The sequence below is a fragment of the Penicillium verrucosum genome (assembly GCF_028828655.1).
Source record: "Penicillium verrucosum strain IBT 35672 chromosome Unknown utg000003l_segment0_segment0, whole genome shotgun sequence".
NCBI classification, from domain to species: domain Eukaryota; kingdom Fungi; phylum Ascomycota; class Eurotiomycetes; order Eurotiales; family Aspergillaceae; genus Penicillium; species Penicillium verrucosum.
Genome location: NW_026643212.1, coordinates 3,332,233 through 3,346,774, shown reverse-complemented (window position 1 = coordinate 3,346,774; position 14,542 = coordinate 3,332,233). Strand labels below are relative to the sequence as shown.

Here is a 14,542-nt window from a genome sequence, read left to right as displayed (position 1 = left end):
ATTTGTATAAATATTTCTTCAACATCCACATTGAAGTAAGCGAGCTTAGATAGTGCTGAATGATTTTGATTAATTGGACCATCCTGTACATGTCTCCTATAGCGCATGGGATGATGCTTCAACAATATATAAGCTTGCTGTTCTCATATTCATGTCAAATATTACTATAGCCACAAAACTTTTTGCAGTAGGCTCAAAACCTACATGATACTAGAAAATTTCCTCCATATATTGCTAATAACCCATTACCTATCACATATAAAGCAGCTGAGGCTTCCATAGTTTACCCAGCTTCTGGCTTTAATAGCTGTCTAATATTTCTCCTACCCTACCACACATTATGGAGTGGACTATCTTGTGGACGCTAACTGAAAAAAAAATCTTGAATTAACGACAGTAATAATATCACTGAAATATTGAAATAAATATTAAAACAAGCCCTTGTTATAGTTCTCATATCTTGTATAATGACAGAAATCTGACGTATTGAAATGTATGGACCTCAGGGCTGATATGGAGAACTCTGCATTTTCTACATAATAGAAACTGCTGTTTCTGTGCGGTTAATGACTAAGCTAGATTACATAATCTTCCATGGTTTAATACCATGTAAATCCATGTATGCAACCCTGCACTTTGACATATAATGTAGATTGAATCACCTGACCGTGGGGAAAGGAGCGAAGTCCCAAAGCGGTTAGTGGCAATTCGGTTCTTGGCAGTCACCCGTGAGTTTTGCGTGTCGCGACCAACCTCCCCAAGTGCCCACCAGCAACCTGCCCAATCATCACTTTAGGCCTCCTCGTCCATCTCCCGCGGCCTTGATTTACGCCATTGCTGGCTTTTCCCTGTTCTACTCGATAGTACTATTGCGCTTTACACGGCAGACAGATTGATACACGGGAAAGGAGTTGACATTCTGCCCGACCGCGACAGCTGCTTTGCTTGCTTTGATCCATCATGGATGACACTCCCACCAACCCAGCTGCGGCCCATGAGAATGTCCAGTCTGTGACTGGTCTAGATGGCGCAGCTGATGCAGCTCGCGAAGCCTCAGGTATGTCTACTCTCAAATGGCTTTGAACGTTGCACCGGGTGCTAAATTCGTGGACAGGAGCGCAATCGCGCCAGGATTCGCCCGTGAAGAAGATTGAGAACACACCTGGATCTGACAACCCGATGGACGCCCCCGCGTCTCCCAAACCTCGGAACGGCGAAGTTGAACCGGAAGACGAAGAGATGGGTGGTACTGAAACCGACGCCAAGCCCGACACGGAGGGCTTAGAGGATGCTGTGGGCGAGTCGCATCCGCAAGTGGAGGGGGCGGATGGGCTTGAGGATGCTGTGGGTGAAGAACAACCCGCGCCATCTAAGTCGTCTCTAGAAGCCGCCGCACGCGAACAACTCGTCACCCAAACACACGCCATCATCCTCCCCAGCTATGCGACATGGTTTGATATGAACACTATCAATCCAATTGAGAAGAAGGCTCTCGCCGAGTTCTTTAATGGCCGCAACCGCAGCAAGACTCCTGCAACATACAAAGATTACCGAGACTTCATGATCAATACCTATCGATTGAACCCCATCGAGTATTTGACTGTTACTGCTTGCCGTCGCAACCTTGCGGGTGATGTCTGTGCTATTATGCGTGTTCACTCATTCCTTGAGCAGTGGGGCTTGATTAATTATCAGGTAAGGAGCCTTGTATTTTCTATTCAAATAACTTAGCTAACTTCTCTGCAGGTTGACCCTCAGACACGGCCATCCAACATTGGACCGCCATTCACCGGTCACTTCCGAGTTATCGCAGATACTCCACGGGGTCTGCAGCCATTCCAACCTGGACCAAATCACAGCGTGACGCCCGGCAAGATTCATCCAGCCACACAGCGTGCCGCTTCTTCCATCCCCGCATCTAAAGACGACCTCAACCTCGAGCTACGCCGCACCATTTATGACGAAAAAGGCAAGGATATCACCTCCGCCGAAGATAAAGAGAAGCATACCAACGGCGAAGCAACCAACGGCTTGGATATTGCCCAGGAATCCAAGAAGAAGGCACACTGCTTCTCTTGCGGTATTGATTGCACCAAACTTCGATTCCACTACGCCAAGTCGGCTTCGACATCAGCGAACGTCACTACGCCAGACACCAAGTATGATCTGTGTCCCAATTGCTTCCTTCAAGGGCGAATGCCTTCTAGCCACAATGCTTCGGACTTTGTTAAGCTCGAGGACAAGGGCTACTCTCATTTGACTGACAAAGGCACTCCGTGGTCGGACTCGGAACTGATTTTATTACTGGAAGGCCTGGAGAACTTCGATGAAAACTGGGAACAAATTGCGAGCCACGTTGGCACACGATCTCGGGAAGAGTGTGTCGTGAAGTTCTTACAGCTGGAGATCGAGGACAAATACGTTGAGGATGTCCCCGAGCCGCATTCTGGTAACGGACGTGACCCCATCAGCCAGTCTGAAAATCCCGTTCTTTCGGTTGTGGCATTCCTGGCCCAGATGGCAGAGCCCGCAGTGGCTGCCGCCGCCGCCGGTCGGTCTGTCGAGGAGATCCGCAAGGAGCTCCGGAGCCAGCTGGAGAAGGGACAGGACAAGGGCAAAGATGCAGTAAAGTCCGAAGACTCCATGGACGTGGACCCCGCACGTGAGGCCGAGCAGCAAGTTTCTGCAAAGCCCAAGGAGACCCTTGGCACCATCGCCCTGGCTGCATCTGCCGCACGTGCCGGAGCCCTTGCCTCGCACGAGGAGCGTGAAATGACCCGCTTGGTCTCCGCTGCAGTTAACGTCACCCTACAAAAATTCGAGATCAAGCTGCAGCAATTCAACGAGATGGAAGAGATTATCGAGGCCGAGCGCCGTGAGTTGGAACAGGCGCGCCAGCAACTCTTCTTGGACCGTATGACGTTCAAGAAGCGTGTTAAGGAGGCCCAGGATGCGCTCCAGACTGTTAGCCTGCAGGGCCCCAACGAGCACACAAACCAGATGCTGGCTGATGCTGCTACTACGGGCATTGGAAACCACTACAGCTTCCAGCCTGTTGGCGGAGATCTGCGGGCTGGCACCCAGCCTCTGAGCGCTCAGGGTGGTGCCGACTACAAGACCCTTGACCTGTAGGCTTCAACTCGTTATATGTACGATAATCCCCCAGGGATCTTCTAGAGAGGAACCCAAAGGGACTGCTTTTCGTCTCGCTGAGTTATGAATATTTCGAACTTTCTGGCTTGGAAAAGGCGCACTTTTTGTTTTTCTGTTATCTGCTGGAGTTCTTTTCTGTTGATTCACCCTCTCTCCAGAAAGTGGATTGTTCTTAGGGGGTTGAACTAGGGGGTTGGGGATCTTTTTTTTTTTTTCATCAATGTGTTTACTCTTTAATCATATGTCCTTGATGGGGAATCTTATATATTTGCTCAAAGTAGATTGTAGTGTCTATCATTCACACCCCTGTAGGTCACCTGGTTGACCATACTTTGAGGTTGTCTCGTCGAATTCCACCCAGGCTTCTTTGGCCATTGGTGGATTTTCTCCTTGCTGAGGTCCATCCCCATCGTCATCACTATCAATTATTGCCTCGTCCGACACAACCGGAGCAGAGAGAACTACCGCTGGTTCATTGTATCTGGGCCGTTTCAGCGGAGGCATTTCCATGTCTTCCTTCAGATCAGCGAAATCATATCCGTACTCCTCCCACTCGCTGCGGTAGACAGTCCGATCCCGCCAATTAGAGATATCTTCTCTGATTCTGCGCTCTGGCAGTTGCTTGGTCTCGTCCTCGGGTTCTTCTGCCTTCATGGGTTCGTCGAGGACAGGCGGCACAGGTTGTTCCATTAACGTCAGGAAGTTGGCCTCTTCGCGATGGCTAGCGTTCTGGTCTGCGATATCTGCTTCCTCTTCTTCTGGGTCCATTTCCAGTTCGTCTGGAAATACAACTGGCGCTGATAGTTCGGAGGGCTCTCGTGTGGGCAAATGGTGGGGATCAAAGTCCTCTAGTTCTGAATCTGGATCTGATTCGGGTTCAAACTCCGGCTCTGGTTCCGGCTCTGGTTCTGGTTCTGACTCGGACTCCAGTGGTGGCTCCGGTTTTGTCTCTTGATGATTGACTTCCACTTCCATGTCATCATCCGTTCCGGTACCCTTGTGCATTTCGATGTCATCGTCCTCGCTGTCATCTTCGTCGTTTTCATTGTACAGGGTTCCGTCTTTACGGTATCGGGTCCACTCGTGTCTGTCGATGATCTCCTCGGCTTCTTCGTAGGTGACTAATGTAGGCACCCAGCCTTTCCGGTTGTTGATGTCTTCTAGCACTGTCTCATTGCGACGAGCAATATCCACAAAGCTAGGCCTGCAGTGCTTCATGTTGAGCACTTCAATGGCGGCACGCACATCTTTCGTTCGAACATATCCTTTTCTATCATTCCCGCTGCGGTTCGAGCTGCGCAATCTTGACATTGCAAAGAAGAGGGATGATTGCACCAAGCGGCGCGTGACACTAACAGCGAGAGAATATAAGTCCACAGCGGTATCTGCGGTCATAGACGGAGTATGTCCATACGCTGTCATTAGGTCTTGCCTCTTGGCAAGGTTCCACCAGTTGTTCTCGGCTTGTGTGCCACCAAGGTTCATGAACAAAGCATAAGAAAGTCGAACACAATTTGGAAGGTTCAGAAAACCAGCCGCGAGACGGAGGGCACCTCGAACATCGTCGTTATCCCCGTCACCCAGAGCCTGTGCACTAGCTTGAGTGAGAATCCAATTGCCTCCGTGTTGCTGTGTACCGGCTCGAGCTTCAACGAGGGACTCTTTCAATGATAGAACCTCTGCGTATTCATCGAGTAATCCGCAGCACTCCTGGCTGACCTCTGTGGCCGCTGCGACATCGCTCAAGACAGGCATGCGCTCCAGGTGCACGTCGGAAGCATACTGGGCCGCCAAGGCCTTATGCAAAAATCGGATGTATTCCATAACCTCGAGTTCCGACTTGGTACCGACTGCAGCAGCAATCTCTTTGATGCCGCTCTTGCCCTTCCGGTCCAGTGCATTGAAGAACACTTCTTTCTCCGTGGGCGTCCAGACCATCGAGCCGTGTTGGCTGACTTGGTATGGGCTGTCAAGTTCTCTCAGTGAGGAATAATTAATAATCTCCTCGTTTTGCACGATAAGGTGGGAGTAGGCTCGGAGAAATGTGAGCGATCCACGCATTTGCGGGACGCGTTCCATGAGCGCCTCGCCGATTTGTCGTCCGACCCCATCGAACGATGAGTCGCGATGGTAATCATATTCGTTCAAAGTTTCATTTGGAGTTGGAGAACGCTCTCTGGAAGAGCGGGTTTGCTCGAAATCGGATTTAGATTCGGGTTGTTCAAAGTCGGACCCAGACTCGGGGTCGTCGTCAGGCTCATAGGCGGAGGCGGAGTCGCTCATCGTTCAAGCTCGCAGATTTGCAGCGCATGCGGGACGATCGATAGCAAAACATCACAGCTGCACCCTTAATGAAATCTGCCACGTCAATTTCACCAAGAGCTATAGAAACAACAGAAAAAAAGTTGAGCTAACGAGATCCACTATGAGATGCACGCTTATCGATAAACATGTTTGCACTGTTTGTTCTTGACTTTTGAGCTTCGCCAGAGAGAGAGAACCATTTGGGAACATCTACATGGAGTTCATACGCTGTGTCTCGCGGTTGAGACTTCCAAGGAGATACTTGGTGAAGACTCCTCTGTTGCAAAAACATCACCGCCATGTGCGCTTTAATTCGACCGAGTCCCCAGTTCCTCCAAGCATCGTGCTCCGGGACTACCAGGAGGAAAGCATTCAATCCGTCTTGAAGTATTTGGGTGAAGGCCATCGCCGCCTAGGAATTTCGCTTGCAACAGGAGCTGGCAAGACAGTAATGCTAAATCTACTCTTTATTCCGAATGTTACTGATCTTTGTAGGTCATATTCACGCAGCTTATCAGCCGAATCCCTCCTCGCGATGCGAAAGCCACCAAGACCATGATCATCGTCCATCGGCGCGAACTCGTCGAACAAGCCGCAAAACACTGCAGTCTCGCGTATCCAGATAAGACTGTCGAAATAGAAATGGGCAAGAATGTTGCGACGGGAGCAGGGGACATTATCATCGCGTCAGTTCAGACACTAGCCCGGGGACGCATATACAAGTTCGACCCGAGTGCATTCAAGCTTGTGTTGGTGGATGAGGCTCATCATATCGTTGCCAAATCATACCGTGAAGCGCTGGGGCATTTTGGGCTGAACGAGCCATCTGCCGATGGACCGGTCTTGGTGGGTGTTTCCGCCACTTTTTCACGGTTCGATGGTCTCAAACTGGGCGCTGCCATCGACCATATTGTCTATCACAAGGACTACGTGGACATGATTGGTGAGAACTGGTTGGCCAATGCGGTCTTCACGACTGTCAAGTCCGGTGCCAATTTGTCCAAAGTCAAGAAAGATAGTTTCGGAGACTTTGCCCTGGGATCGCTTTCCGAGGCGGTGAATACTACATCTACGAATAACATCACAGTCCGGGCATGGATGGCGAGTGCTGAGAATCGAAAGTCGACTCTTGTATTTTGTGTCGATGTCGAGCACGCGCGGCAGCTTACCGCCGCTTTTCGCGACCATGGCGTCGATGCCAGGTATATCACAGCTAGCACGGCCAAAGGCGTCCGCTCGGAGCAGCTACGGGCTTTTAAAAATCAAGAATTCCCAGTGTTGCTAAATTGTGGTCTTTTCACAGAAGGCACGGACATCCCAAATATCGACTGCGTGCTCCTAGCTCGACCCACCAGATCTCGAAACCTGCTCATTCAAATGATCGGGCGTGGGCTTCGGCTCTTTCCCGGGAAAAAGGACTGCCATGTTATTGACATGGTAGCCTCGCTAGCAACTGGAGTTCTATCAACACCGACGTTGTTCGGCTTGGACCCAGACGAAGTTTTGGATAATTCCAGCGTGGAAGATATGAAGAAGAATGATGATCAGGGTAGCCAACCAGAGCCCACCCCTGAGGCCGATGAACCATATGATGGCGCAGACAACGACTTGAAACTCCAATTTACAACTTATGACAGTATATACGATCTCCTAGGAGACATGCAGTCCGAGCGACACATCAGGTCGTTCAGTCCACATAACTGGGTCCGAGTCGGCGATGACAGATATATGCTTACCGATATATCTGGCTGGATAACGATTGAAAAAGGGGACAATATCTTCACGGCTCATCATGTTATGAAATTCAAAAACCCAGAAAATGAGGCACCTCAATTCACACGTCCTCGGAAGATCGCCACTGGCTCGGATTTGGAAAGCATTGTCCGGGCAGCGGATACCTTTGCGAGTACCAAGTTTGATGAACATTACATCGCATCCTGGAAACCTTGGCGACGGGCCCAAGCAACACCGGGACAAATCAAAATGCTGAACGGAGCTCGTATTCGAGATGGCAATGTGAAGCCGGAGGACTTGACTCGCGGGCAAGCCGCTGATATGATTACAAAGCTGAAGCATGGAGGCAAGAAGCGCTTCAAGGACTTGGAGGTTCAGAAGCGGAAAAAGCTACGGCAAGTGGATAACATGGCTGAGCTGCAAAGAAGGGTTGATGTCAAGGTCGGCCCAGTCGAGGCTTGATTGAAATCACCTGTGGTTTCTTGTAAATCAATGGAGAAACAGACATGTTGAACAAGCGGGACTTTTCTAAACAGGCGCACAATGTCTGAGAGTTACATGACTCTGATGCCAACGAGCTCAAGATTTACCTAGATTCCTACATTGGGATACTAGCATACGGAATAAGCTCGAGAGGCTCAACATCGTATCACCAAAACACAGTTTCACAATTTAATAGTAATGATATATCGCAATCTCTTATACTCTTTAACGCAGGCATACATATGCTTACCCCTCAAGTACTTCTTAACCATAGCCTGAAATATACGCGAAGGCTCCTCCGGACGAACCAGAAAGATCATGAAGAGGGAATTCAATGTTTAGATGCATATGACTAAACAGAAGCTGGATGGTGGTATAGTTTCTGTGACTGATATTTTGACCAGTATCTTTCAACTATCAACGAGGATTTATGATCTTAGCCAATGTAGAAGGACTGTTATCATAATTCTCGCCCACATCTGGCGGCGGCTTGCCAACCAATGTCAGCCATCTTGAAATAATATCATACATTGACAGCCGGAAGTCCGTTTCTCGAACGTAGTCCCCATCCGGGGTGCTTATTTCTATACCTCGCGGACAGGACGAATACAGCCCGACACAGTACATGCGCCATCTAGTCCACACCATCACACCGATACGTCGAAACGGTTCAAATTGTCTGATATCCCGCCAAGCCTGCTGGAAAACTGGACGAGATTTGATTATGGAAGTGTATGCGTGGATCATTGGCGCGCAATTGGACATCTCAAGCCGAGAGCGCGAAGTTCGACCCCAAAACTTCTCGGTTTGGGAATCATCGTCTGGAAGTGGAGCAGGGCTCCAGATTGGAAAGTCACACTGGTTAGAATGAGGACGTGGAGGTGGTTCTAGCGATGAGAAGAACGGGATTGGAATGGGCGTTTCGGCGGGGAATTCCCAAGCGGCAATTGAGGATTCTTCTTCATGACCTTCTTCCTCTTCCAGGTTTGTCTCCTCGGCCCTTTTATTATGGGAATGTCCGTATAATGGATGCAATCCCAAGTCCCCCAGAACACTAGCTACAGTCCATATTTGCTCTCGTAAGCCGGTAAAAATGTAGTTCCAAGTCATGTAAGTATCGCCCAAATCCTTGCAGGATTCTTTTGACCAGTTCCAGCGGTACTTCGCGGTATTCCGAAGGGTGCTATAGTGCTGGAAATGCCATAGAACCCAGTATACACGATATTCCTCAATCCAAACAATAGGTTCAGCTGCCCGTTGGGCTGCTGTGGAGCCAAGAGACTTTCCCACTGCTGAGATGAAACTCTGTTGCATAGTGTAGAGGCACATACATGCAAGACGCTGGATACTTGCCGCGAGGGGGATGATGTGAATTATCTCCTGGGTGGTCATTTGATCGGGGAGACCAAATGGAGTACCCTCGGCCATGCTATCCGTTTGTGCATTCGGGCATAACTTCAGGTAGCTATCAATGCTGTTGCAGTAAGTCGAGGGGTTGTTGATAGTAGCAATATTATAGAGCAGCTGCTGGATTTCTGGCATCGTGGTGATAGGATTTGACCTTATAAGGTCTAGCGTGATTCGGCGAGGTTGTGACCGGAAGATTGTTTTGACCCATGGTGAAGCAGAAAGAAGACTTTCAATGCCTACAAAATCAGGTATGTAGGAAAGAATTTGCTGGATAATTTCCGAAGGCAGAGTCGTGAAGGGATCCATGGGAGAGGGAGTTCCATGCTTATCTACTTATGTACTCTCAGTAGACGAGATAGCATGGTGTGTACACTTTATATGGCTCGGATAATAAATCTACCGAGGCTTACATTACAATCACATTACTGAATACGGGAAGCGCCGACTAGTCACAACAAACATATAGCGAGATTCGAGTACCAAATCAACGATGATGCTGGCTTACAACGAGAGGAAGCTAATTTGACTTCAGGGCGAGAGGCAAATCATACGGCATGCATGTGATGCACATGGTAAAACGAAGTCAATCGCCAAGGACAAGGGCCAACTAGTCGTTCCTGGAGATCGGGGAATTGCCTTGACATGAGCAAGACAGCTTCATACTCTGAACTACGAGATTACATATGTAGAGAACTCTCAAAAGATAATAACAAATGTTTGAACAGAGAATTGTATTTTGTCCTAGCAAAGCATATGAAATTCATCAACCGATCATAATATGCATCAATAAACACCCGAATTGGGCGTTCAAGCGTCCTCATCGGAGAAGACCTCCTCACCACGCTTGCGGCGGGCAGCACGGTCCTTCTTCTTCTTGCGAAGTTCAGAGCCTGTAAGAAAGCAGTTAGCAATTGAAAATTGTGATGTATAAGCGAGAAATAATTGAGAGACATACCAGTAAGCTTGACCTTCTTCTCGACAACGATCTTGTTGCCCATGGCATCGAACTTGTCCTCATCATCGTCACCCTTGGCGTCGAGACGGGGACCGGAACCCTGACCCTGGACCCAGTTGTGTCCGGAGGGGGTCATGACACCGTCGTTGACGGCCCAGACTTCCTCAGTCAGGTGCTCAGTGAACTCACGGGAGTGGGTAATGATAACAACACCACCCTCGAAGGACTTGATAGCCTTGGAGAGGGCACCGAGAGAGTCACGGTCGAGGTAGTTAGTGGGCTCGTCAAGGACGATAAGGTGGGGACGCTGCCAAGAGCAAGCAGCGAGGACGACCTTAACACGCTGGCCACCGGAGAGACCACGCATGCGAGAGTGAGAAACAAGCTCGGCATCGAGACCGAAGTTGGCGCAGTGCTGCTCGATCTCCTTGCGGACAAGGGGACGGAACTGACCGGAGGCGAGGGCCTCCTTCTGATCAACGTCGGCGACCTGCTTGGGGTGAGAGACAATAATCTCGGAACGGGGCAACCAGGTGTTGTCAGCGGACATGAGAGGAGTCCACTTCTCGGACTTCATGCCAACGTTGTCACCCAGAGACCAAGAGATCTCGTACTCGTAGGTGTTCTTGAACTTGCGACGAGAGTGAATGCCAATGACACGGCGGAGGGAGCCCTCAACCTTGTAGATCTTGTCCATGGCCTTCTCATCCTCCTCGGTAACGATCTTGTTGGCGCGGTCCATAGTCTCACGGTCCTCACCGGTCTGGAAACGCCACTGGATGTACTCGGAAGGAGTGGAGTTAAGGTGGTTATCGATGTGAGCGAAAGCGTGCTGCTTAATGTAGGCAATACGGATGTTCTCGTGCTGGTAGACATCACCGGCGGTGGGGATAAGTTCACCAGTCAGGACGTTAACGAGAGTAGACTTGCCAGCACCGTTGGCACCGATGACGGCAATACGGGAGCCAAGGGAGACCTGGAAGGTAATTCCGTGAATCTGGGGCTTGGGAGTACCGGGGTACTGGAAGGACATGTTGCTAACACGGCAAATGGCCTTGGACTTGGTCTTGACACCCTCAAGGAAACCGGGCTCGGGGAACTTGAACTCCATCTCGGAGGCACCGAGCTCGTAGTAGGACTTAGCAGCGGGGTGCTGCTTGACGAACTCGGAGAGAGTACCGCGGTAACGGCGGAGCTTGAAGCGCTCGTAGTGGACGACGTGCTGGATGACGTTGTCGAGGAACTTGGAGTCGTGAGACACCATGATGGAGGTGCAAGGGGAGGTCTTGAGGTAGTTCTCGAGCCATGCGACGTTCTTGACGTCCAAGTGGTTGGTAGGCTCGTCGAGGAGGAGAATATCGGGGTTCTCGAAGACAGCACGGCAGAGAGCGAGCTTCATCTTCCAACCACCGGAAAGGGCAGTGATGGGACCCTGGATCTGGAACTCGGAGAAACCGAATTCGTTGAGCAGCTTGCCCTCGAGCTCCTCACGGGGAGGGTTCTGGCCAACCTCAGCAAGCTTCTTCTGGGTCCAGGAAATGACGGTCTGCTCGGTATCGGCAGAGTCGAGATCGTGCTCGACGTAGACGGTCTTGACCTCATCCTTCTTGGGGAAACCCTCGAGCTGCTCGTTGTTGATAGCACGCATGAGGGTGGTCTTTCCGGAACCGTTGGGACCGAGGAGACCGTAACGCTGACCACGCTTGAGGCGCAGGTGAGTCTGGTTCAGCAGAATCTTGGCACCGTAGGCCAGGGAGAAAGTGCAGTTGCAAAGGTCGACACCTTCCTCCTCATCGGAGGCAACGGCATCAGCAGCGGCAGCATCGGGGCAGGCCTTCTTGCGGAGCTCCTCAGCGACAGCCTTAGCATCAGCCTCACCAACGAGGGCAGTGATGTAAGGGATGGTGTTCTGGGTCCAGATAACGTGGTCGTTCTCCTTCTCGTCAACGAGCTGAGCGGCGATGGCAGCAATGTAGTTGATGGCCTCCTCGGAGGTGGGAATGATGTCCTTGTGCTTAGCCTCGAGGATCTCCTTGAGGATAGCAGCGACGGTGGAGATGTCACCGGCGCGGGAGACCTCGGGGATCTTGCCGTCAACGACGTTACCGACACGGGAGAGGGTGTCAAGAGCCTGGCGGGTCTTCTCACGGGCCTCGGGGTCGGCAAGAGTCTCGTTGTTCTTGTTCAAGCCGGGCAACATCTTAGGCAAGAAGGGAGCGACAAGCTGGGGGTCCTCCACGAGCTTACACATGTTGTCGACAATGACAGCGGTCTTACGCTTGATGGCGGTCTCACGCTCAACGAGACCACGGTCAAGCAGGGGAACCATGATAGCGAGGGTAGGGCCAGTGACATCGGTAACGAAAGTGGTGGCACCGAGCAAGTGAACGGTCTCGGCGACGTTCTCGGGCTTGGCGATACACTTGATCAGCTCAGGAATGAAACGCTCAATATCCTTGTTGACGATCAGACCGCAAACCTTCTCCATGGTGGAGTAGGCAGCCTTCTTGATCTCGGACTTGGTGTCCCACATGGCCTCGGAGATGACGGGGAGCAGAGTGGGGACCTGGTAGCCGAGCTGCATCTGAGCAGACTCGACGAGGATGTTGATGCAGTCGAGAGCAGCCATCTTTTCGGGCCACTTCTGGGCGTTGGCAAGAGAATCGAGGAGAGGAGTGATAACGGCCTTGACGGCGTTACCGCTAACAGCCTGGACGATGGCGACAGCGGCGGACTGAGCGGCCTGCTTGACGGGGACCATCTTGTCACCGACAGCGGCGAGGACGGGGCCAAGGAGAGACACGAGGTGAGGCTCAACACCGGGAGCGATTGTGGAGTGGGAGGCAATAGCACGGATACCCTCGCAAGCACGCTCACGGGCGGTGGCGTCCTTCTTGTTGGCGAGCTGCTTCTTGAAGATCTCGACGGCCTTCAGGGAAAGAGTCTGCTCGGTGGTGGGACCGCTGAAGAGAGTGGCCAGGTTGGTGGCAGCAGCATTGGTCTCATCGGCGCTGGTGGAGATGTTGAGGTTCTTGATGAGGTCCTCGAGGACAGCGACCGACTGGGCGGTCTCCTTGCCAGTGACGGCAGGAGAAGCGGCGACGTTGGCGGCAGGCATTTTGGAAGAAATTTTGGCGGTTTCGGAAAAGAAGAAGGGGTATTAGAGTAAAGAAAGAAAAATCCTTCTTTTTTTTCTATGAGGGGTATCGAATTTTTTCAGTGAGCAAAAAAGACTCAACTGCGTCAAATTTTCAGACGCAAGCGCTCAAAGATTGGAGCGTTAAGGTTTTTTTTTTTCTATTCTGTCTATGCAGAGTAGAAAAACAAAAAAAGAAAGAAGAGGCCGACCCTCGAAAAAAAAAAGATGCAGGAGTGGAGGAGAGGAGGGGGAGAAGAGAAGGGGGGGCGAGGATATTTATCGTGTGGCATAAACCTCTGGGCGGCAAAACCCTATGCAAAATGGCAATTCAAATTTTTTTTAAAATTTTCAGGCCTCTTGTCCCGCACTAGTCCTGAAATTGGCTTAGTCGCTCCATTCCTGCACCCTTATTGGGTCAAGTCCTGCTTCCTCCCGAATCCCCTTTCTCTGATTGGTTGAATATGTTGCCTGGCCGTATTAGGCTTAGGAGGTGGCTTTTTCTTTATTTTTGATTGTATTTTTGATTGTATTTTCGAATCTTTTATTTTATTTTATTTTGAATCTGTACCGAGTACATCTAAATATATGGTTGTATACCCTAATATCATAGTTACTACTACACTAGATAGATATGACGGATGTGAGGCAACTCTCATCTGAACTACTCTGATTGTCACCTCGAGCCTTATCATCTGCCTAACCCTCTCTAGGCGATATATCCGGGGATAGTTAATGCATACTATGGCACCAGCACTCCTATCCTCGTAGTACGAAGTACAGAACCAGCCAGAGGTGAGTCGCCGTTCGCCACTCATGACCGAGTGGCGCAGTACCATGTAGACATCCAATGAAGAAACCCGAGTTTTCTCCCAACTGGAACTACATATTTTAGAGTTACTCTTGAGGTATTGAATATTCTTCCGCTTATGATTCTGGTATTCGTCCATCCAGACCCAGACTTAGTACCTCCGTGTCGACTGTGGATGCTTAGTTAGTTAACTGCTGGATAGGTACATGTGTTTGTACGTACCTGTGCTGAATTTTACCCAGAGATCAAAAAACTGCGAGAGGTGGGCACCCAAAACGGAATGGGATAGGCCTCAACTGCCAGACATTATCTATCAGGTACAGCCTTCGCATGCTATAATAATATTCTCTTTGTACGTCCAATTAAAGATGAATATCAACCACGGGATAGACTAAATTTCTTTCACCGCTTGATTTATCTTATCGCTTATGGCGAGTGTTGTACTAATATCCCAAGTTGTACGGAGTATAGAATGCATTATGCTAATAATATAACTACACAACATACTAATAATAACGTGCCATGTAACCATCTACAAAAAAGCCCTTCAGACCCC

The 14,542-nt window shown here is 50.2% G+C and overlaps 5 protein-coding genes across 5 annotated transcripts; 2 read left to right on the top strand and 3 right to left on the bottom strand.

Annotated features, from left to right (window-relative positions):
* Positions 1–960: 960 nt before the first annotated feature.
* Positions 961–3,132, top strand: rscE (uncharacterized protein; the record flags this gene model as incomplete). Its single annotated transcript, XM_057221622.1, has 3 exons — positions 961–1,057; positions 1,115–1,695; positions 1,747–3,132. The coding sequence occupies 3 exons, from the start codon at positions 961–963 to the stop codon at positions 3,130–3,132; spliced, it is 2,064 nt and encodes a 687-aa protein (XP_057071894.1).
* Positions 3,133–3,447: 315 nt separating this feature from the next.
* Positions 3,448–5,436, bottom strand: N7516_008902 (uncharacterized protein; the record flags this gene model as incomplete). Its single annotated transcript, XM_057221621.1, has 1 exon — positions 3,448–5,436. One exon carries the CDS (start codon positions 5,434–5,436, stop codon positions 3,448–3,450), a length of 1,989 nt encoding a protein of 662 aa, XP_057071893.1.
* A 235-nt stretch (positions 5,437–5,671) lies between these two features.
* Positions 5,672–7,653, top strand: N7516_008901 (DEAD/DEAH box helicase; the record flags this gene model as incomplete). The annotated part of the gene is made up of 2 exons (XM_057221620.1): positions 5,672–5,905; positions 5,953–7,653. The coding sequence occupies 2 exons, from the start codon at positions 5,672–5,674 to the stop codon at positions 7,651–7,653; spliced, it is 1,935 nt and encodes a 644-aa protein (XP_057071892.1).
* Positions 7,654–8,091: 438 nt separating this feature from the next.
* On the bottom strand, positions 8,092–9,216 carry N7516_008900 (uncharacterized protein; the record flags this gene model as incomplete). Its single annotated transcript, XM_057221619.1, has 1 exon — positions 8,092–9,216. The coding sequence occupies one exon, from the start codon at positions 9,214–9,216 to the stop codon at positions 8,092–8,094; it is 1,125 nt and encodes a 374-aa protein (XP_057071891.1).
* Positions 9,217–9,799: 583 nt separating this feature from the next.
* On the bottom strand, positions 9,800–13,157 carry N7516_008899 (putative translation elongation factor eEF-3; the record flags this gene model as incomplete). The annotated part of the gene is made up of 2 exons (XM_057221618.1): positions 9,800–9,974; positions 10,040–13,157. 2 exons carry the CDS (start codon positions 13,155–13,157, stop codon positions 9,892–9,894), a joined length of 3,201 nt encoding a protein of 1,066 aa, XP_057071890.1. The 3' UTR covers positions 9,800–9,891.
* Between the last annotated feature and the right edge of the window lie 1,385 nt (positions 13,158–14,542).